The sequence below is a fragment of the Protomyctophum parallelum genome (assembly GCF_964188405.1).
Source record: "Protomyctophum parallelum genome assembly, chromosome: 14".
Lineage (NCBI taxonomy): Eukaryota > Metazoa > Chordata > Actinopteri > Myctophiformes > Myctophidae > Protomyctophum > Protomyctophum parallelum.
This window is the reverse complement of record NC_139709.1, coordinates 29,087,802-29,111,754: the sequence shown is the minus strand read 5'-3', so window position 1 is coordinate 29,111,754 and position 23,953 is coordinate 29,087,802. Positions and strand designations below refer to the sequence as shown.

Sequence of the window (23,953 nt, the reverse complement as noted above, 5' to 3'; positions counted from 1 at the left end):
AACATTTATTGGCGCCATGTACAGTAACAGTTACAAACATTGCAACTTTTTCTTCTACAAACATAGACAATGCATGGCTATACAGTCAGAAAAACACAAATATTGTGTTTGGTGCTCTTACAACTGAGCTCACACAACCCGTATTGCACAGCAAAATAGCTTTTGTAAGTATTAACAATATTTTTGTCTAAAGAAAATAGAATAATATAAAAAATATCCTTCTCATTCCATAGAGCCCAAAATATATTAAAAAAATATAATAATGTACAAGATATCCATATTCTCATTTCATATGAGCCTATAGTTGTATTCATTTGTTAGTCTTGGAATGCATCCTCTGTACTTTGTACCTGAAGAAAAAAGATTATGGATATTGTTATTATGCAAGTTACACTGTGTTGGGTATGTAAAACACTGTTACACACTTTCTAATATGAACATACAGCAAATGAAGGTGTAAACCTTTAGTTTTATTTATTTATGGTATACTGTATTTACCTTAGGCGGTTGATAATGTCCATCACCCAGTCCTGGGATGGGTCAACACACGCCTCTTTGCCCTTTTTTGTGAGAAAACTGCAAAGAAACAACACAAAATATTAGTTTACTGAATTCATGCCAGGCATTTTGCCCCAGGCATGTTTTACAAGGGATCATTCAGGTCCAGTGGGCACCTAAACCTCACCTAAGTCAGTGGGGGAGAAATGCATGTTTTTTCTTAAAGTAGGCAATATTTTATCATACACGTCATTATCAGACCTAAATTTACCATTCCATTCTTGTTTGTGCTATCACATGGGGTCTGTAGCAATTTGTAGCAATCTGTAGAAATATTGGCCTTTAAATGTAATTAAATATTATATATTACATGTGGGGCCCCTCATTTGTCAAATAAATGTAAAACAAAATGATGCCCAGTGTTTTAACCACTTTAAACCCCAGCATGCTTATTGCGGGGAAGGCGTTCACTGAAAATAGCCGATCTTGTAGCTTGTAGATAGGCTATTTTCAGCGAATGCTTTCCCCACTATAACAGAAAACAGAAAAGGCACTAGTACAGAATAGTGCCCTGAGGGTTTCAGTGGTTAAGGGGCCCACGCACTGTTCCGGTTATACAGTCAGATCTGCATTCAGTTCATATTTAGGTACTATAGTATACTCACATGATAGCGTCGATGTTACACAACCCATTCATTGTCTGGACTGAGTAGCCTTTGATGGCACCGAATGGTATGACCACGTCTCCGTAGGTTGTACAGCAGCGTCGAGGTGGTCGTCCTGCCAAGCAAAACACAATCAGAAAGTTAAACATATGAGATATTTAAACTACTACTATACTACTCTCCCTAACCTTATGCTGTTGACACTATCAGTCTATCACCTTCTGTATACATTGCAAGTGGGCTGTGGAATGCACTAGTATTACCTATACTGTGTACTGTACACGTGCAATAATTCATTCATTCATTACTCACAGAATGACTGTTTTTGGTTAGCTGCCGACCGTATAATAACCCGACACGGCAGAAGATGCAGCACTTGACCAATTATCAGGGCCAGCTTACTTGTTTTATTGTTTAGAACATGTGAATGGATGCCATGTGAATATATGCTTTAATATGGTCACTTCACTCCAATACACCATCCTCACGAGACTAAATTCCTTGTATGTGCAAACATTGAATATGATTTACATTTCGATTCGGATTCGGAACCGATGCAAGACCAATAAAACTTGTCCACAGTAAAACGCATGTAACAAAGCATATAGGCCTATACTTACTTGCAGCAGATGCGTGCGTTGCCAGCAGGCCAACAGCCAGGAGCATGAGAAGGGACAGCATTGGAGTCCTGATGTGCATCATAGCTAATACTGTGGACTTTGGTTTGTGCCGGGGTGCTGTGCTCTCCTGTCTTTGGGTGTAGGAGCAGATCTCTTCTTTTCTCCTGTCTTAGAGGTGTAGATATCTTCTTTTTCTCCTGTCTTAGAGGTGTAGATATCTTCTTTTCACCTGTCTTGGAGGTGTAGATATCATGTGGGCACCTGTCTTGGAGGTGTGGAAGAGGTAATGTGGAGAGGTGCTGGTCCCATGCAGCTTTATATCGACCTGAGAGGCAGGAAACTCCAAACCCGCATAGAGGACTTGGGTTTTCCTGCCCTAGTGTCCCACGCCTCATTAACTGTTGCGTCACAAAACTTCCCCCTCACTTTCCCCGCGAGAGACAAAAAAGGAACTGCTGTCATAGTCACAGCAATCGGAGGAATGAAATCTTAGAGAGTAACCATACTCGCTGGCAATTGGAACTGCAGACTCACTCCCAATCTGCGGCGTGATCTGAAAACTCACCTCTTCAGACTCCACCTTAGCCCGTATAGGCAGCACTTGCCCTAGCCTGGACGACCTTGCAGGCTTATACAAACTGGTTAAAATATGTATGTCAGCATGGTCATTATTGATCTGTCATTTTATAACATTCTATTGTGTTTATATAGTTTCAATGTGCTGATATTCTACTGTTAGACTGATGATAGTTTAGTTATGATCCTAGATGACTATTTATGTTCATTTGATGTATTATCAATTGTTCTTGCTTATTGCAAGTCACGCTGGATTAAGATGCCTATACATTGCCTAAAATAAGAATTGTAAACTGTAATTATATAATATCTTTCATGTAATGTATGAATGTTATTCACATGTTGACTGCAGTGTGTGTGTGTGTGTGTGTGTGTGTGTGTGTGTGTGTGTGTTTTGATTGATTGATTGAAATATGTATTAACAGTTTGCAGAATTACAGTACATTTCAAGCACAAACTCAATACAAAGACTGTTAACTGTGAGTGGACGACCCAATTAAGCATTACATTTGTTTACAACAGGGTCCACTTTGTTCAATTCATCAAAACAATTAGAGACGTAGGCCTACAAATAGACACTTCTATATAGTTAAAGAACAGAACAGGAATTCATCATAAAGGAAGCAAAAAGGGAAAAGAAACATATACAGTGAGGGGAAAGTGTGTGTGTGTGTGTGTGTGTGTGTGTGTGTGTGTGTGTGTGTGTGTGTGTGTGTGTGTGTGTGTGTGTGTGTGTGTGTGTGTGTGTGTGTGTGTGTGTGTGTGTGTGTGTGTGTGTGTGAGAGACGCAACTTGGCCTGTTGTAGCGCCACCATGAGGCTGATTTGAAAACTGTCAAGTGGCATTTCTTCCTCAGCCTATAGTGGGAATAGGCATGCACGGCTTGATAAGCCGTGGATATGCACGGCTTTGGATATCCGTGGATATGCACGGCGTGGCAAGAGTGCGTTTGCAGATATGCAAACTCACAGCACATCTCATTCAAGACACTGAACTTGCAGATCTGCCATTTTTGCCATCCAAATGCATTATATGGTTGAATGGGCCCTAAGAGATGCAGAAATTAACTAGAAAAGGTGCCCTTCTGGGCACAGCTAGGTCTCTACCAGGAGGATAGGAGTGTGTGTGGTGTTTGGCAAAATGTTTAGGAGTAATTTAAAAATGTTTGTTTGGGTTTGTGTGTGTGTGTGTGTGTGTGTGTGTACTGCATGGCTGATTAGTCATTTAATATAAAGAAATATTTCCTCCTAGAGATCAACAAACTGTTATTGACATAATGGGGCAGACTATGGACCTGTGCACAGTCAGCTCTTAAGAGCTTCATGGCTTAATTCAACACAATGATGCAACATGAGTATTGTGTTACAGTAATAATATTATGCAATTTACTGTAAATAATACAATAGATGGGCTCAAAATAGCCTAGAAGGATTTAGATCAGATTACAATACATGCAATAATAAAGAGTTGATCTGTGACATAATATGCCACGTACTTCTACTCTTATATACCAGTATATATACCATCGACCTCGCCCTTTAGGGCACGCACGTATCTGCCTGGGTGACGGCTGGGTGTGGGGGGTAAGATCAACACATGGAATGAATTCTGTACTGGCCATATGTGGAGCGTGTCTTGAGTGTACAGGGTTTGATGAGGTCAGATCAACATATGGAATGTCAGAACAGGAAGGACGGGTGGGGTGGAATCAACATATGGAATGTCAGAACAGGTCAGCTCCATATATGGAGATCTAAGGGTTTGAGGTTTGAGGTCAGATGTAGAGTTGCTGGCCGGCTCCATATATGCAGATCTAGGTGATGATCCAGTCTTCTCCATATCCAGGGTTAGATGAGGTCAGTGTCGTGATCTTCATATATGGAAATGGCCATATATGGTGGCGTACTGTGGCACGAGGCTTGACCATATATCATATTGGAGGTGTGATATCACGAGGCGTGACCATATATGGAGGCGTGACCATATATGGAGGCGTGACCATATCTGGAGGCGTGACTAACGGACGAGAGATTCAAAGGTTTTCGTAGTAAATGCGACCGCATTTATCTCAATAATATTGTGTGTGTGTGTGTGTGTGTGTGTGTGTGTGTGTGTGTGTGTGTGTGTGTGTGTGTGCATAATACTATGCTTATGGGTATTTTTATGTGTAGGCCTACATTGTTTTGTCCTTTTATGTTTCAACCTCAATTTCCGTATGCATATATTGCTACAGATCTGTAAACCAATTAAAAAAAATGCCTAAAGCAAAAGACCAGTTCTGCACTCTCAAGCATGCATTCCTACAAAGCCGGTTGAACGTAGTGGGAATTTATCAGGGAACAAAAAAATGTCACGAGTTGTCATGAGACCTGGGCACCATATATGGGGGCTTTCCCTTTTAAGTGATACACTGACGGACAAAAACGCGTAATGTGACGCAGGTGTTTAGAGAAGTCAAACCGTTACATATACACACAACTTTAGCTGATTGCATAATCTGCAAGATGTGGGCTGCTGTGCCAGTGTGAGACAGGCTTAGTCTGTTTCTAGGTCAAAGGAACTCGCTTGGCGGCTTAAACCGTGTGAGCAGAGGGGAAAACATCATGTGTCAAATATCAAATAGGTCACAATTTTGAATGTCGTATAATGGATATCTTCCAAAACCACAACCTGGTTTTATAGACGCAATGCATGTGTGACACAATATTGGTTTTATACTGTTGTATACTTTATGCGAGCACTAATGTCACAGTAAAATGTTTCATGTGAATTTACATTGTTTTATAATGAAATGCTATTTGAAAAATAATTATGTTGAACATAATGGTGGCAACACAATTGTTTTAACGCCCTTGAGTCAGTGATACAAACATTAAGGAAAGAAAAAATGTGTTCTAGTTATATTTGCTGTACAGTATTTATTTTATGTTTTATTACAAAATGGCAATATCATGAATCAATTTACAGTAGATACAATAATCCTTAAATACAGAAAATACAATTCTATTTTTTTCTTTTTTATTACACGCATACAAATGCTTTCTCACAACAAGTCAAAATAACATAACCAACTAGAAAAAGTGCCCTTCCGGGCACAGGTCTCCACCAGGTTATCCACAGATCCGTGCAGTTAGAGGTAAAAACACTTTTCGGCCAGTTATAGCGCCACCTTGAGGCTGAGTTGAAATTGTTCATGTGGCATTTCGTCCTCGGCCTAGTGGGAATGTGGGTGCACAATTTCACGGAAATCACGCGATGTGTTCATGATTTGCAGCATTTAGTTTGAAACTGAGCACTCCTGTGAACTTTGGAAGCCAATCTTAACCAATCAGGATGGAGTGTGATAAATCTGAAAGACCCGTTTGGTTGAATGGCTCTAGAGAGACTGTGTACCAATTTGCGTGATGTTTGGACAAAATCTGTAGGTGTACTGTGCAAAAACTTGTTTTGCACAAAGCGGCCTCTTGGTGGCGCTATAACAGGCCGTTCTGGAAAGTTTGGGGCAGAGGTTCATCGTTGGCATCCAGGGAGTGTGTGTGCAAAATTTGGCATGGACCGGGTTAACGGTGAAGTTTTTGCACAAAGCGGCCTCTTGGTGGCGCTATAACAGGCCGTTCTGGAAAGTTTGGGGCAGAGGTTCATCGTTGGCATCCAGGGAGTGTGTGTGCAAAATTTGGCATCGACCGGGTTAACGGTGGCCGAGATTAGCCTGTCACGGACACACGGACGGACGGACGGACGGACGGACACACAAACGGACGGACGGAGTGCAAAACATACTCTCCCCACATGCCTTCGGCCTGGTGGAGACAATAAACGCTGACAAGAGTGACATCATTAAGATTCTGAATATGATGCAATACAAAACACCCATCGTTAGAAAAGTCCATAAGCAAATGTCACCTTGTTATTCTTAGACAACAGCATGGAAATATGCCAAACATCTACTGAGAAGTTAAAAGAAAGAGGGGATCTGAGCACTAAAAAAGAGAATATGGAGGAGAGGAGGTAAAGTTAAAACAAAATATAATTCTATAAAAAGAGCCAACATGTTTCAACCAGTTAACTTAACTATTCAAAACATGTTGTCCCTTCTCATTAAACTAGGGGTGTCCAAAGTGCTGTATGGGACATTTTTACATTGAAGTTATTTATTAACATGGGCATTTCCCAGAGTATAATATGTCAGGATTATTTGTTCCTTGTTGTCTCATTGTGAAGGGGTATTTCTTCTTTTTGAGTGGTGCAACCACTCCTACCTCCCTATCTGGGTCCCTGGGTCTGTCCCTGTTTGGCTGGGTCTGTCCGAGCATGAACATAGCTTTTGTTGGTTTTCACAACCAAGTGTCACTGTTGCGCAGCCTAACACACACATACAGTATTAACTGTATATATGATGATTTGGGGTGTTACAGTACAGTACAGTACAGTACAGTACAGTAGAGGGACCCCCACACGGTAACTCTGTCATTTCTCAACCATTCCGGATGCGGGGCGGCTCATCAGAACCGGGCTGACCCCCTGGGCGCGTTCCTGGGGGTCTGGATGTTCCGGGGACCCCCACATTTCTCGACTGTTTCGGACTCGAGTCGGCACCCTGGCCACGTTCCTGTGGGTCTGGAACTTCCGGGGACCCCCCAGGGACCCCCACACAGAGTTGCACCACTCACCTCACATGGGTGTGATTTTCTTTCCCCTTTTTCTTTTTTCTTTTTTTTTTACTGGTTATGTGAAATAGCCTAGGCTGAATAAAATAGTTATTTTAGTGTTTTGTTCACTGCACACATACACCTGCCAAAAGACCATTGATATTAAATATTGATGATGATGATAGTTAAATACAATTGTTTGTATTTGATGTGATGTGATGCATTATGTATGTGGCCATATTATGGTCCAAAGCTACATCATGTCAGGAGATGTAGTTGGCCCATTGGTGTTTTAATATTTTCTAATATGGCCCCCATTGAAAACAGTTTGGACACCTCTTTGTCAGGGCGAGAACTCTATTGAGAAGTATACTGTAGGCTACATACATTAACTCAGAGAGGAAGGACTATAGTTGCACTGGAAAATGTATTTGGATGGCTGGTGCAAGGAGAAGTCACCACGCTAAATATCATAACTGAAGTTGTGGGCATTGAAGTGATGCGTCGGAGAGGAACAGGCACTGTCAGATCAGTTACGCAACTTTTTGGAAATAGAATCCCTTGGAATCCACATGAAAGAAATGCATTCTGAGAAGGAAGACATGGCAGTGTACCCAAGCCGTGCATATCCACAGATATCCAAAGCCGTGCATATCCACGGCTTATCAAGCCGTGCATGCCTATTCCCACTATAGGCTGAGGAAGAAATGCCACTTGACAGTTTTCAAATCAGCCTCATGGTGACGCTACAACAGGCCAAGTTGCGTCTCTCTCACACACACACACACACACACGCACACACACACACACACACACACACACACACACACACACACACACACACACACACACACACACACACACACACACATCATGACTGTAGCTTTACTGTCTGTGTTTTACACATTGTGGCAACTGACACACCCAGGAGACAGAAACACGTTTGCCTATTCCAAGGCGTTTAATCACAGAAGTCAGGTCAACAAAACAGCAGTTCCATCAATCACTTTCATGTAGGCCTAATGTCAATGCAGAGCAGTTTAAAGACAGGTATGTTCAGTTACAGGTATGCGCTACAAGAGGCCAAGTTGCGACAGACACACACACACACACACACACACACACACACACACACACACACACACACACACACACACACACACACACACACACACACACACATACAAACCCAAACAAACATTTTTAAATTACTCCTAAACATTTTGCCAAACACCACACACTCTCCTATCCTCCTGGTGGAGACCTAGCTGTGCCCAGAAGTTAATTTCTGCATCTCTTAGGCCCCATTTAACCATATAATGCATTGGATGGCAAAAATGGCAGATCTGCAAGTTCAGTGTCTTGAATGAGATGTGCTGTGAGTTTGCATATCTGCAAACGCGCTCTTGCCACGCTCTTGCATGCCACCTGACCCAAATGCAGTTTCAAAAATAAATGTGGTTATGTGGTTGACAGGAGGAGCGCTGCGTCTCTGTCTGAGATGGAAGGTACGTGATTTCTTTACCATTGTTTCTGATCTCAGGGTCCAAGTCACTCAACCAGTGTTTTAAAGAAATGTATTAAGTAGAAGTATCAACTATCAATGCTGCAATGCAAAAATACACTGTTACAAGTAAAAGTCCAGAATACAAAATGTACTTGAGTAAAAGTACAAAGATATGGCATCAAAATAGAAAGTACTCATTATTACGTTTTCAAATGTTTTAAAATCTTTAGAAAATAGCAGATCTACAAGCTCACAATGTGTCACATCTCGTTCTATTCTTTTTTTAAAGATATTTTTTTTGCGGCTTACGCCTTTTTATAGATTTTTGAAGGGACAGACAGTAAACTGTAAGCTGACAGGAAACGGGAGAGAGATGGGGGGATGACATGCAGTAAAGGCCGTGTCGGGTCCGGGAGTCGAACCCGCGGCACACTGCGACTGGATTACCAGTCCGGTGCCCAGACCGTTACGCTACAGCCTGGGCCTCTCGTTCTATTCTTAAGCAAAATAATCAATACTGAAACTATGTACTGTTACAAGTAGAAGGTCGTTAATCAACATTGACTTGAGTAAAAGTACAAAGATATTGGTATCAAAAGTACTTTAAGTACCAAAAGTAGAAAGTACTCAATATGCAGAATGTCCCCTTTCAAATGTCAAGTTTTCAAATCTATAAAAATCTTTCGAAAATAGACGAGCGATCTACAAGTTCACAATGCACACAAAGGACGACCTTTAATTCTTTCAGTCGCATGGTGTGTGAAGTGTGATGATGTTGCTTCTTTGGTCTTGTGAAATCTCGCAGGACAGAATACTGCAGTGAAGCAAATCCCATGAAGAGGCTGAAACAAGACACTGAACCATAACCAACCCTTAACAGCTCTTGATGGTCATGTTGGTGCCTTGCATGGTTGCTTCTGTTATGCCATCCGTGTGTGAATGTGAGTGTGAATGTAATGCACTTTGGAACAAGAGCTTTAGAAATACAGACTATTTTTTATAAAGTATTTTTTTTGGTTTTAACAAATTTAAGGACAACAAACACAGACATTACACAACAAGAACATAATAACAAACAACAAAAGAAAAGAAAGAAAATAAAAACAGCTCAGGCACAACACTATTATATAATAAAAATATTTAATATACAAAGACATGGCAGTACAGTACTGCAGAACTTTATGGTTCAGAACTTTATGGTTCAGAACACTGAACCATAAAGACAATAAGTGGCTTTTGAATTTTGATAGACTCCCATTCAGGAAATACATCCATACAGTATATAAACTCTCAGATTACACTCTTTCCATGAAACAGTGGAAAAGGATGGAATATCACTTGTGAATTAATTCAACCTACAGAAAAAGGAAAGAAATAAAGGCTTTATCAGCCTGAAAGATGACATTTCACACTCAGATTACACTCTTCTTGAATTCATTAATCCGGCTCAAATTAAAGCGCGGTGGAGGTTTCGTCAGTAGGACATTTTGTATTACAATGCCATCTCCTGTGCGGCCAAGAATTCACACTCTTAGATTACACTCCTACCACTAAAGGGTGGAATATTCCTCTTGAATTAATTTCATTCAAACAAAACAAAAACAAATGAAAGACAGACAATACAGTTAGAAATACAGACTATTTAAAATGGCCAAGTGGTCACAGCGGTCTGCAATGTCGAATGTGGTGTAAGGAATAATATTATTTACTGTTCACCGCACAAGCACATATCTGCTCATGTCACTGATGTCTCTCTTGTCTCGTTACAGGCATGTCCTATTTAGAACATGCCTGTAATTCAAGATTAAGTTAGAACAAGTAATTCAAGATTGAGTTCTCTCCTTCTTTGCTAGGAAAATAACCCTAAATGACCTCGAGGTAGCACTATGTCTTACTGGAAGAATGCATTCCTATAGCCAAGTTTGATCAGCATTTGACAATGAACAGCGCAGAAATATATACGGTATGCAAAGACATGCAATGATTTAATGTGATAATATTGTGAATAGTTTTTTTTTGGAACTGAATAAACCGTAACAGTAAAATGCCAATGGTTAATACATGTCATCAAGCTCAAGAACCTGATGTTGGATAGGAATTTGTGGAGGGCAGCGATCCAGCTGAGTTGGTGTTGGCTAGACCTCACTGCAGCAACTAAACTAAAACTAATACATGTCCTTAATCATGTTTTTGTATTACCTTGTTTGCATTGCTGTTATCCATCTTTATAACACTGACAGAATCAAATCAGAAATACAGCAGCTTATGTTATAGGCCTAAAGTTCCTAAACGTTAATGTTGTGTGTAGGTACAACATGCGTCCACTCGGTGGCGCCCATACCCAACAAAGGAAGGATTCCCATGCGTTCACAACCAAGAGGTGTCATTCCCGGAAGAGGCGTGACGAATATTATTATGTTCCTTCAGAAGCCTCACTGCGCTCAACGTCAACGATAATGCACAATATTGCGGTTCTTATGGGATAACGCCATGGTATCCGGACCAGATTTTTACCTACTTTGATTTTTTTTAATATTCTGAGTGTGAGTGGACGGTGTGTGCGTGTAATGATTAAGCGACGTGGAGACGATCTGTCCATGATGTTTGTTTTGACGACGAGCTAACGGACGCTATGCTAGATCAGATGTGTTGTAAAGTAATGAAGATCACCTGCAGCAAACAACACGCCCTGAAGTGATGCAGGACCGGCGGCGAGAGGTAGGTTACTATGGCAACCGAAGGATGCGCTGACTCCAATTTGACATGATGTACAACACACGTGGAGATGTTAGTAGCCTCGTCTGTGGTTTCCATTTGGCAGTGGTTGAAAGTACATATTTAACTTAAGTGGAATTTGTACTGATGAATTTGTACTTTACTTGAGTACTTCCAATATCCGGTACTTTTACTTCTACTCCACTACATCTCAGATCCAAATATTGCACTTTTACTTCACTACATTTATTTGACAGCTTTAGTTACTTTGTAAATGTTGTAGATGCATTACCCACTTCAGCCCTTTAAATAATAACATCTTGGCCATTTGAAAATATCCGATCTACAAGCTCACAAACTTGAAATGGGACTTTCTACTATTTCTATATTGCAGTATTGATACTTTTACTTAAGTAAAAATGCTGAGTACTTTTTCCACCACTGCCTGTGGCTTCCATTTTATTTTGTTCCATTTGTGAACACTATTCAATTCAAATTAGCTTTTATTGGCATGAGAAAACAATGTTTACATTGTGTCAAACACATAAAACAACTAAGAACCGGTAAGAAGCAAACTTGGGACAGTATAGTTGGTGAGGATAAACGGAGCTATGAACTGGCTGTTAATTAGCCCTGGAGCATGACTGTCATGAATATCATTCACATGACGCTCGTGAAGTAAGAGCGTCATGTGAACCATGCCTAGCTGTTAATAGTTATATTTACATATTTACTGTCAGAGTAGCCTGCAATTGGTATAAAGCTCTTTTTGATATAACAAAAACCTGTTAATGGTAAATGAGCTATTTATATAGTGCTTCTTTTATCCAAAGTGCTTTACATAGATTGTGCATTACATTCACCCATTCACACACATGGTGGAACCAGAAAATGGCCGCCACTGCTATGCCAGGTCCAGGGACCTCTGACCACCAGGTGTCCAAATGGACAGTGGTACAGTAAGACATTAAGGCTAAAAGGATAACACATACAAGCCCTGGTGGGGACTTGTTTGTGTTACACAATACATGTATCGATTTTGACATTTTGAATCTACGTGGTCAGTGCCCCCATGGTAGAGAGAGCGAAACCCCCTGCCTCAAAGTAACTCTGAACATGTACAAAATGTGCAAAATCTAAGGTGCTTACCCTGCTGCCCCACCTGTCCAATTATTCCCCGGGAAGGTTTGGAAGCCAGGAGGTCCGTAGTTTTCAATTAAAAAGCATTTAATCCACTCTGTTTCGGAATCTTTCCGCCATCTTGGATCTTTCCTCGTCTCCCCAAATGAGTGCAACTGGCGGTCAGGGTTGCGTTTTCATCCAAGATGGATAAAAAGAAAAAAATAAATCACATGAAATTGGGGGTCCGTGGACTAATGCATCTCAAACCGGGTGATCCTTGAAGTTGAGAATCACAGCAGGGCTAAATGGCTGATGTTTTTCCTGAGGAAGGTGTGCGCACACAACGTTGGTGAACTGACCATGGATGCAGTGCAGCTGATCACAGCCAGTTGATCACATCGGGGCCCCGGCAGCGTCAAACAGGAAACCAGCCAGGTGCAGAGAGCCAGCCAGCCAGCAGCCATGAAGGAGGACTGGGATGAAAGCAGAGGTGGTGAAGGTCTCTTTGAGGACCTCCACTTCCCCGCCGACGACACATCATTGTTCTCTGATTTCTCCACGCCCATCGCCAGCCTACAGGGTGACATCGTCTGGTGTCGCCCGCAGGTATAACAACTAGACTAGTAAATAAATGACCAAAACCCTGGCTGTCATAAAAATCTGCTTGGTCAGTAATTCCCCCTCAACTTTTACCTTCAACTTTATTCACATCATCACAAGTTTACAGGTTTTAAAAGAGTGTGTGTGTGTGTGTGTGTGTGTGTGTGTGTGTGTGTGTGTGTGTGTGTGTGTGTGTGTGTGTGTGTGTGTGTGTGTGTGTGTGTGTGTGTGTGTGTGTGTGTGTGTGTGTGTGTGTGTGTGTGTGTGTGTGTGTGTGTGTGTGTGTGTGTGTGTGTGTGTGTGTGTGTGTAAGCTACATTATCCCATTAAGACCTGAGGCCAATTAAATTCTGCAACTCAGTGGTTGTCACTTTCAAGATTTTTCCAAAAATGTTCAAAAATAGCAGCTGTACAAGCTTGTAGGTCTGCTATTTTTGCATAGCCAAGCCAAAAATGACACCGATGCTTTCCTAGTTTTAATGGGTTTTATACAGTGACACAACCTCCACTCCTCAAATGAAGTATGACTTCTTTAATGAAAACGAGTTGCTGCTTCTATCCTCTAGAAAATAAATAAAATAAATAAATAAAATAAAATGCTTGTGGTAAGTACCCTTTAGAATAGGATAAATGTTTAGGTTTGGCCTTTTCAACATATTATATTATAGTAAGATATATTAACAACTTTCACCCCGACGTGCCTATGTTTTGGAACGATAATTGGCAAAACGTTCAAACATAGTGAAAATAGCAGATATACAACCTCACACATTGCGACACATTTTGACCCCTTCATCCATATTTTATACGTTGGCATTTTAGAAGAATGGTGTTTGCGAATAATTAACACAAATCCTCTCTTCTGGGGGTTCCTGTCACGAAACAGTTTCAGATGGGGGTCCATGAATTTGGGGGGTCCTTGGAATTAAACAGTTTGAGAACAGTTTAGGTGAAATGGATGTGTGTTCCTCTGTAGGAGATATGCCAGTCTCCTGTCCTGCTCCCAGACAACATGCACCAGGCTCATGCCAAGCAGGGTCTGCTGGGAGACTGCTGGTTCCTGTGTGCCTGCACCGTCCTGCTGAAGAACCAGCATCTGTTGGACAGGGTATAATAACCACAATGCACACACTCTGTTACAGTACATGTCAATGAATAATGCACAGATAATGTAGCATCAAAGTCCCTATACTTTAGCGCCTCTAGACAGGCATTAAGTTTAGACGTGCGATGAAAAACCGATGTCCAAAAACGTTCACTGAGTTTGAACAAAAAGTATTTATTCTCTGTCACTTTACTATAAATAAATAAAACAAAATAGTCTAAACGCATACAGAATCACTACCAGGTTTTGTCTGACATTCAAAAACTGTTTGCCTCAGCAACACCTGGGACTGATTATAGACCTCTTAAAGTATCTAGGGCAACTTTGGCCTTGACCATGCCCATGCAGTGACATCCCTAAATTAGAAATAAACCAAACAGAAAAGAAATGTCTCTTACATATATATTATGTCTCTTGTTTTGCTATAGCAACATTACATAATATCGATATATCGGTAACGGAAAACTAACTCCTGGCTTCGGCACTAGCTTTGATTGTATATTAATGCATACAACAAAACTAAATCCTTCACAATGATCTTTGGCACACGTCAAAATATTAAATCAAAATCGCTAAATCACTCATTCTCTATAACCAGCTTGGATGATACTCCTCTGCAAAGAGTTGAACACACCAAATATTTGGGCATGTGGCTGGATACTGAACTTTCGTTTAAATGTCACATTGATCATATTGTAAGAAAAGTTAACTTTAGTATTGGTGTTCTTTATCGCTCTAGAAACTGTTTTACATTCTCAGTCAGGAAAAGACTAGTCATACAGCTTATTTTACCGATACTCGATTATGCAGATGTTGTGTATCTAACCGCATCTAAAACAAACCTGAATACTCTCAACATTGTATATAACAAACTGTGCAGATTCATCTTAGGTTGCCCTTTTACAACTCACCATTGTATCATGTATGAAAATCTTCAGTTGCCCTCTCTTACTGTAAGAAGACAGTGTCACTGGATTCAGTTTATTTTCAAATGTATACACCTCAATTATCCTCAATATCTCAAACAGTTTCTAGAACCACCCACCACCAATTACCAACTGAGGCATTCCATTCAACCTTATTTTTCTGTTCCCATAGTCTTCAACATGTTCAAAAGTGCGCTGTCTTCTTACCTTACGACCTCCTGCACATGCCCATGATGCCATGATGACTATTGCTCAACTTATTTATTCAATGTATTTATACACTATTATATTACATACCTGACTTAGCGTATTTATAGTTACTCGTAATGAATATATAAACAGTGTATATGTGTTTCACGTGGATACGTATGCTCTGGATATGTACATATGTGTTTAATCAACTGTACTCTAATGCTGACCAACGGAAGTGACAGTCATATCTGACAGAACAAATGATCCATCCATCCATTATACTTGCTTATTGTAATACCCTGTTTTTTGTGTTTTGGATTTTGTTTGTTTGTTTTGTTTTGTGTTTTAGTTGTTTTATTTTTTTTTCTTTTCTCCCTTTTGTGTATTGTATTGTATTGATTGTAGTTAGGACCCTCTCGAAAACGAGATACTGTATCTCAATGGGGTATTCCTAAATAAAGAAATTTCAAACAAACATACTAGTTTATGTTGTTCTAACATACTCTGTGCTGTGTTGTGTATGTACGGTATGAATGTAGGTGTTACCCCCAGACCAGCCACAGTGGGGCGCTAGCGGGTACCGAGGCCGCTTCCGTTTTCGTCTATGGCAGCAGGGCCGCTGGGCAGAGGTAACCGTTGACGACCGGCTGCCCTGCGTCGGCGCCGCACTCTGCTTCTCCCGATGCCACGCCCCCAATGCATTCTGGGTAGCTCTGCTGGAGAAGGCTTACGCCAAGTGAGTGTAGCAGAGTGGCTCTGATGAACTAAAACTAAAGTCTTAATACTGTATCTCCCCCGAGCTAAAGGGAATTCCCTTTGGCTTAGTGGTTAAGATGTTGGTTTTCCACGCAGGAAGCCCGGGGTTCGAATCCCAGGAGTTACCCGTGAATGGGCATTTACAATGCTTTTGTGAAAAGATTTATTTTGTCGAATACACAATTGTATTGTAATACACAACAAGTGTTTGAATGTAACGTGTTGTTTTTTTTTATTTACTTTGGTTTGTAATGTAACAAGTAAGGATGGTTGATGGCATACAGACTAGAGATCTGTGAGGTCAGTGAGGCCCCTTTTCCACCAAAATAACTTTGGTTCTAGAACTGGTTCATTTTAATTTTTTTATGGTTTATATCACATCTGCATCTTCCAACCTGAATAGTGACACGCACAGCCCACTTTGGTTACCACTTGGTTCCAGTTTCGAACCAACTTTTAGGGATCTGAACAAATACATTTTGTTCAAAAGTAGGAAGCAGGAAAAAAGAGCTGAAGCGGTTCTACCCTGGTGGAAAAGGGGCCTGTGTGTACAGTGCGTGGTTGGTTAATGGGAACGAACGGTGTCGGAGTGTTGAAGAGTACCAGTACGAGCGGCGGTGGCTCAGGAGTGACTGGATGATAACCGCAAGGTTGACAGTTCGAACGCGGGCTTCCCCAGAGTTGGTGTCGAAGTGTCCTTGAGCACCCCTAATTGCTCCTGATGAGCTGGTTGGTGCCTTGCATGGTTTCCGCCGCCATCGGTGTATGAATGTGTGTGTGAATGGGTGAATGCAATGCACAATCTATGTAAAGCGCCTTGGATAAAGGCGCTATATAAATGCACCATTTACCATTTACCATAGATCAGGGGTTTCTCAAAGTGGGCGCCGTGATGCAAAATCCAGGGGTGCCTGCAAACATATAATAGATAACATAATTATTATTATTCATGTCTAGGCTCCATGGGTCGTACGAGCGCCTCTGGGCAGGCCAGGTGTCCGAGGCCCTGGTGGACCTTACCGGAGGCCTGGCAGAGTGTCTCAGCCTGGGGTCTGCAGAGCGACGGAGCCTGGGGTCTGCAGAGCCAGCGGTGGAGGAGGAGGAGGAGGAGGAGGTGGAGCGGGGGACGAGTCAGGACAGCGACCGCGGCCGGAGGAGACGGCTCAACCTAAACCAGCTGCACGCCGTCAGAGATGGCTGCTCTCTCAGCTGCTCCACTCACAACACCCCCGCAGGTCAGGAGGGGGGAGGGCGCTTAATTCACCTCTTGTAGGTTGGAGAGATTTGTGGAACTACTCCATGACGAGTCCCTGAAGTTAATTAAAGCCATCAAACGGAATGTTTTATTTTAAAATCTGCCTGGGAAACATCCTTTTTCATAATTCAGATGAAATGAGATATGTGTTTTTCTTTCTTACAAAAGCTAAGACCCACCACATGTATGTGCACGCTTGCAGGCACGCACACATCTGGATTTTTAAAATGTTTATTACCTTTTTTGACCAATTCAAAACAAAATAGGGAACAGCGGGTTGAAAGCAGATGAAATCAAGTTATGATTGTAACATATTTAAAATGCTAAGCAACCTCCAAGGTCTCACCCCTGTGACCCCCTCTGTGACCGTGCCTGTGTGTCCCAGCAGGTGGCAGCGGTGAGCTGGGTCAGTACCACGCCATGAGTGTCATGGAGTGGGTGGACGTGAGGAGGACATCGGGTGGGATGGTCAGACTGCTCAGGATCCGAAACCCATGGGGCAGACGCAGCTGTGGAGGGGCCTGGACTGAGAGGTGCGTGTGTGTGTGTGTGTGTGTGTCTGTCTGTGTGTGTGTGGGTGTGTGCGTGTGAGATGTACATGAACGAATGACCTTTCTTAAGCATTTAAAGAACCCCTGTTATGCCCTCAGTGACAGTGCCAGCGTGTCATCAGGTGAGGTGTTTAGCCCCATCCAGAAAAACTGCTCTCAGCAGGAAATGCCCAAAACAGGGCTTATGTGTGTTTCCTCTGTCCACTGTGTCCAGTGGGGAAGGCTGGAGCTCCGTGGACCCCGTCTGTGCTCTGAGCCTCCAAGGCCGGGCGGAGGAGGGCGACTTCTGGTTGGACGAGGCTGAATTTGTGTCGCAGTTTGACGATGTCACTGTAGGCTACCCCATAAACCGGGAGGGCCACCTGCAGAGCATCTATACTGGTACTTATCTCATTTTATCTGTGACTTGGGATGTGCACAGCTAGTCGACTAGTCTATTAAACGCTGCTGCTGCTGCTCAGGCTAGTCGACACTCGCATGCTAGTCGGTTAAGACCTGAGGCCAATTCTGCAAATGCCCTCTAAGGTTTGCACGCTTTCAAGATTTGTGCGCTGTGAACTTGTATATCTGGCTAAACCGTTATTTTGTTCAACCGACTCGGATAAACCATTAGGGTTTTACAGTGTAGATTTGGGTCCCTGAGATTGTAAAATATTGTATCAAACGGGACTTCTATGCTAAATGTACGTACGGAATAATAAAACTGGCGATCCTTGAAATGGACTTAGAAAGGCCAGGCTTGAGCAACTTGAGAGGTCGGCCGGCTGCAGATTCTTAACCCCATGAACAAGAAAGGAACGCACCCTCATGGAACAAAGTTAAAAAGTGTTTAATACGCCGCAGCGGTCATCAAACAACGTGCGTGTTTCGGCTTATTTGCCTTAGTCAGCGTCTCTGAACGCTGACCGGTCTCGACTCAATGTCGTTCGTTGACTGAAGCGGCATATTAAACAGTTTTTTTGTATTTTGTTTGTGTGTGGATGGTTGCTTTTTAGAGCCTTGGAATTAAGACCAGAGGATTCTACAAATGTCTTCTAAATCCTAAAAGTTTCCTGAAAAACGTATGTTTCAGTGATTCTCAAGAATTGTGTCAAGGACCACCAAAAGTTTGAGTTAAAAAAATGTTTGCTTTAAAATAAATTATACATTCAAAGATTTGCACAAATCTTCCACGGTTATTCAAGAATAGCAGATCTACACGCTCATAAGTTGGTAGGTGCATCTGCTATTTTTGAATAGCCAACATCCCAAATAACAGTTAAAGTGTTTACACAGATGCTTTCTTCTTTCTGGTTTTAATAATGGCTTAAACATTTCCAACAACAGGAAATGTGCTGCGTCACAGTAGCCAGGCGGTGGGCCGCTGGGTGAAGGGCCAGTCGGCGGGGGGCTGTCGGAACAGTAGCGGCTACGCCACCAACCCCAAGCTGTGGCTCAAAGTGTGCCAGAGTGGAGAGGTGCTGATCTCCCTGCTGCAGCACAGGAGACGCAGGGCCACGGCCACGCACTACGCACAACGACCACCGGAGGGCACCAACAACGCTAAACACCAGCACTACCTCCAGGCTATTGCTCTTCACATGTGGAAGGTTTGTTTTTTGATGTGACTTTTCATTCATTCATTCAAACCTTTATTTATTCTGGAAAGACATTGAGGTCATCCTCATTTGCAGTGTCGTCGAGATACACATAATGCAATATTTCAAAGCAATAAACTAAAACGGAACAGAACAATAACATTTCCTCATCGTGTGATGTAGCACGTAAATTGGTGATAGCGTGTGTGTGCACGTGTGGGACCGTGCGTGCGTGCATTTAACCTGTTAACACCTGGAACGCATCTGTGTCACCTTAGCTTTTAACCACTATAACCTATAATTATTTTAAAGTTTAGCTATTGAAAAATAGCAGACCTACAAGCTCATAGCGCAGCACTGACTGAGTACCGTGCTATGAACTTGTAGATCTGCTATTTTACAGAAATCTGTCATGATTAAGAAGACATTTTGTAGAATCCGGTCTCGCGTCTCAAAGGGTTTAAGAAGACATTTTGTAGAATCTGGTCTCGGGTCTCATAGGGTTTAACTGCCGCCAGGTGGAGAAGAAGCGTTTGAACCTGGGCAGGACGCTGAGCAGCCCTCCCTGTGCGTCCACTCACTGCCACGCCTACGAGAGAGAGGTGGTCCTCCACGGCCACCTGGAGCCTGGCTACCACCTGCTGGTCCCCAGCACCTTCCTCCCGGGAGCCGAGGCCAGCTTCCTCGTCAGGGCCTTCTCCCTCTGCCCCGTATCCCTCAGGTAACGAACGCCCACTGACTGGATGGATGGAACCATGCTTACAAACAACAGTGCAAACACTGTATATTTTTGGGCTCCCTGGAAATACATTCTCATAAATAGGTTTCATATATATTTTTGGCCTCTTGGGGTGCCTAGAGGCTTGATTCACACTTGGTTGCCCGTGCGTGTGTCGCACGCTGACCTACAAGCTCTCTTTGTGTCGCAGAGACGTTGTGAGCATGCATGGGCTACCAGTAGGTTGGTGCACACAGACCACATTGTGAGTTGGAAACCGACTCCGGTCATGTTTCTCTCCTCTGTCAGAGATTTTCTCTGCATTCATGGCAACGTAAGAGAACTGTTTTAAGATGGCCTCAGGTCTAAATGGGCTAGCTAATTAAGCAATAATTAAGCTTGTTGTAGATTGTCTATATTTGAAACTATTTTTAAATGTTCGCCTATATTGACCAACATAGAAATGTCTGTTTGAAAGTATGTCTTTGGTTTTTATAAAATAATATTAACAAGATCATTTTGATATCTTTTGACATGTTATTTTTGGTATACACTGGTAAACATATACCGAACCTATACGTAAGCGCTAAATTGGTGTTCATGCACCGTTTGGAATGTTTACAACAGTATCCCTCCGTTCAGTAGATTCCGGTAGGCTGGCTGCTACCAAGCTAAGTACTGTACTTAAGTACAATTTTGAGGTATTTGTACATTACTTGAGTACTTCCAATTTCCAATACTTTTACTTCCACTCCACTACATTTCAGAGGCAAATATTGTACTTTTACGCCACTACATTTGAAAACTTCAAATGGGACATTCTGCATAATGAATACTTTTACTTTTGAATTCCAGACTTTTACTTGTAACGCAGTATTTCTACATTGCGGTATTGATAAGTTTTTTTTTTAAAGTAACACATGTGAGTACTTTGTTTTTATTCAAAAGTTTTCTTTTTTTTTACACCAAATAATAATAAATGATCGAACACAAGTAAAACATACGAATCAATGAAAACAAAAAACAGAAGAAACAAAAAACTTTTTCGATCACTGATGTTTTGTTTTGCGTTTGGAATGCGTGCATAATGAACTGTGCCTCCTCCTCCTCAGTGCATAATGAATGCGTGCATAATGAACTGTGCCTCCTCCTCAGTGTCCTGAAAGCCCCCGGCCCATCGCTACCGCTGGCCACGGACGGAGGGGAGTGGGAGACCGGCGTCTTCCGTGGCGCGTGGGAGGCGGGCACGACCGGCGGAGGAAGCAGGAACTTCCCCTCTCACTGTCGCAATCCCCGCTTTCCGTTCGCCGTGTGCGAAGACCCGGCGAAGACAGCGGCCGCGGGAGCCAACAACGTCAGAGTCGGCCTGCACCAGAACTGCGCCGACACCGACCTCCATCCTATCGGCTTCCACATCTATAAGGTCCGTCGGTCGTTGGCGTTACGTTAATGTAGCCGTGTTTGTGCATGACTCTGTGCATGGCTCTAGGTTGCCTTTGTCTGGAGACAGTGAACTGAGGACAGGGAAGGAGAGTTGTAGAGTCTGTATAACATCTGTATTTGTTTTGCATTTGCAAATATTATATTTGGAAAATAATTTCCTCTCTGAGGACAGTAACTCTAACCCTAACAATCTCTTTTGGTAAGCAGGTAAAATAGAACATGCTGTAGGGATGACATGTATACTGTTATCAGCTAATATGCCGGTCTATGCCATTAATTTACAGTAATATTTTGAATACTCCAGTTGTCTTGTTGCACACTACTGTTTTATACTGTTACTGTACTATTTACATTACTTTATATTTATTCCTGAATCCATGGTTCTCAAACTACTTAATTTCAAGGTGATAACTCTAACTCTGAGAGTTACAGACCCGCAAGCGTACATGTGGTACCCCCTTGTGAAACCACTGTCCAAGATAGTTTTTTAATTACACACTGGTATATCGGATCGGTACTCTGTATCGACCGATACGCAAGTCATGGGTATCAGAAATTGGTACTGGGAAGGAGAAATTGGTCTCGGTACATCTCTAGAGTCTACATGCAATATACCTTGAGTCAGCTTGAAGCTCATCTTATACTTATACGTCGCGTGAACGCCGCGTGCAACTAATATATAAATTGAGTCCCAGGCATTGAGTCCCAGCTGTTTGGTCTGATATTAATGTGTATATCAGGTCCCAGAGGAGGAGGAGGAGGGAGTCCCTGAGCCGACTCTCCCCAGGGACGAGGAGCCTGTGGCCAGCTGCGTTCCTCACTGCTACATGCAGGACGTGAGCCTGGCCTGCCGTCTCCCTGTGGGCCTCTACGTCGTGGTGCCCTCCACCTACCAGCCTGACTGTCCAGCCAGCTTCACTCTGACCGTGGCTCACACGATACACAGGTCAGTCGTAGGGCCCTCCTCCACCTACCAGCCTGACTGACCAGCCAGCTTCACTTTGACCGTGGCTCACACAATACACAGGACAGTCGTAGGGCCCTGCTCCACCTACCAGCCTGACTGTTAGTTAGTTAAAGTTCAATGCAATCCAGAGTAGATCAAAGTTACGAATTGCAGCTCTAATATTGCCTGATGATGACGTTTACAGTAATTGATAAAGCATCTGCCTTTTGTCTTGTAGGAGAGTGGTGAAAAGTCAGGAGAGGCTTGGGAGATCCATTCAAGAGGTCAGTAAAGCCAGATGTGAGCTTGTAGATCTGCTATTTTTCGTACCATTTACGATTTTTGACCTGACCCAACATAATACTACTCACACATGCACTGTTGCAGAAAAAGTGCAGAAAAAGAAAAAAACTATCTCCATTCTATCTCCATCTATGAAACAATTCAAGACCAACATGTATGTTGGGACAGGATTATAGGCTGATTCAGGCCAGGGTATTTCTCCTTTAACTATAATACCACTGGTCAGCCAATAGATGGCGGCATTGAATGCTCTCTCTGTGTCTCTGTGTGGGTCGGCAGGTCTCTCACATCTCGCTGATGCGGAGCTAGTTCTGAAACAACGATGTGGGTTCACCTCTCTCTGCCTCTTGGCCCGACATCACAGGACCGTCTCCACGGGCGCTCTGAAGAGCCACATGCTGTGTGTGTGTGTGTGTGTGTGTGTGTTTCGCCAGTGGCTGACAACGCAGACAGGGAACATTATGTGGAAATGTCTGTGTGTGTGCGCGTGCACCGGGACATTTCAAAACCCTTTCATCCTGAAGCGGCAAAGACTAGGAGGACCAGTGAACAGTTACACACACACACACACACACACACACACACACACAGAGAGAGAGTGGTGATTAGCACATCAGAGCTTGTCGGTGGGCTGGGCTGCTAATGAAGGATGACGGGGCTGGCTGGTGTAAACAAACAGCCGCCATTGAAGAGGCCGATCTCTCTCTCTCTCTCTCTCACCCACTAGAGCGCCTGCCGGCCCCAGACAAAGGGCTCTCTGATGAAGCTGCTCAAACTGAGGCCCAGGGGCCGGCCGAGGGGACGGGCTTCCAGACGGACGGAGCCGACCGCACCGTGACATACAGTAGCTGTCACCATTACACGTTTTAAGTTGACGAGGAATTGTCACACAAATAATTTGCGATTGTTACAATTGAATTGTCTTTTTGGCGTTTGGACATTGGAACACAGTGTGACTAAATTTGACTGCCATTGGATTTTTTTGAATTTTCATTTTTTTCATGTCATATGAAAGCAGGGAATGATAGCTTCAAATTGACATTGGTTGTTCAGTTTGACCCACCAGTTTTGGATATATGGCTTATAGAGTAATGTCTTGCAGAGAAACAGCGAGTTGAGAAAACAGTCTCATACCCCACACACACAGCCACTCATACCCCACGCACACAGCCACTCATCACAGCCACTCATACCCCACACACACAGCCACTCATACCCCACGCACACAG

At 42.8% G+C, this 23,953-nt stretch overlaps 2 protein-coding genes across 2 annotated transcripts; one reads left to right on the top strand and one right to left on the bottom strand.

Moving 5' to 3' along the window:
• Positions 1 to 220: 220 nt before the first annotated feature.
• On the bottom strand, positions 221 to 2,047 carry LOC310870202 (C-C motif chemokine 4 homolog). Its single transcript, XM_083781291.1, has 4 exons — positions 1,784 to 2,047; positions 1,164 to 1,278; positions 499 to 576; positions 221 to 350 (listed from the first exon to the last, which is right to left on the bottom strand). The coding sequence occupies exons 1-4, from the start codon at positions 1,863 to 1,865 to the stop codon at positions 311 to 313; spliced, it is 315 nt and encodes a 104-aa protein (XP_083637417.1). The 5' UTR covers positions 1,866 to 2,047; the 3' UTR covers positions 221 to 310.
• Positions 2,048 to 10,972: 8,925 nt separating this feature from the next.
• Positions 10,973 to 23,230, top strand: capn10 (calpain 10). The gene is made up of 13 exons (XM_083781471.1): positions 10,973 to 11,233; positions 12,683 to 12,958; positions 13,929 to 14,060; positions 15,715 to 15,911; positions 16,889 to 17,166; positions 17,575 to 17,719; positions 17,952 to 18,118; positions 19,064 to 19,326; positions 19,833 to 20,035; positions 21,188 to 21,455; positions 22,216 to 22,421; positions 22,660 to 22,705; positions 23,004 to 23,230. The coding sequence occupies exons 2-13, from the start codon at positions 12,815 to 12,817 to the stop codon at positions 23,031 to 23,033; spliced, it is 2,079 nt and encodes a 692-aa protein (XP_083637597.1). The 5' UTR covers positions 10,973 to 11,233; positions 12,683 to 12,814; the 3' UTR covers positions 23,034 to 23,230.
• The last annotated feature ends 723 nt before the right edge of the window (positions 23,231 to 23,953 follow it).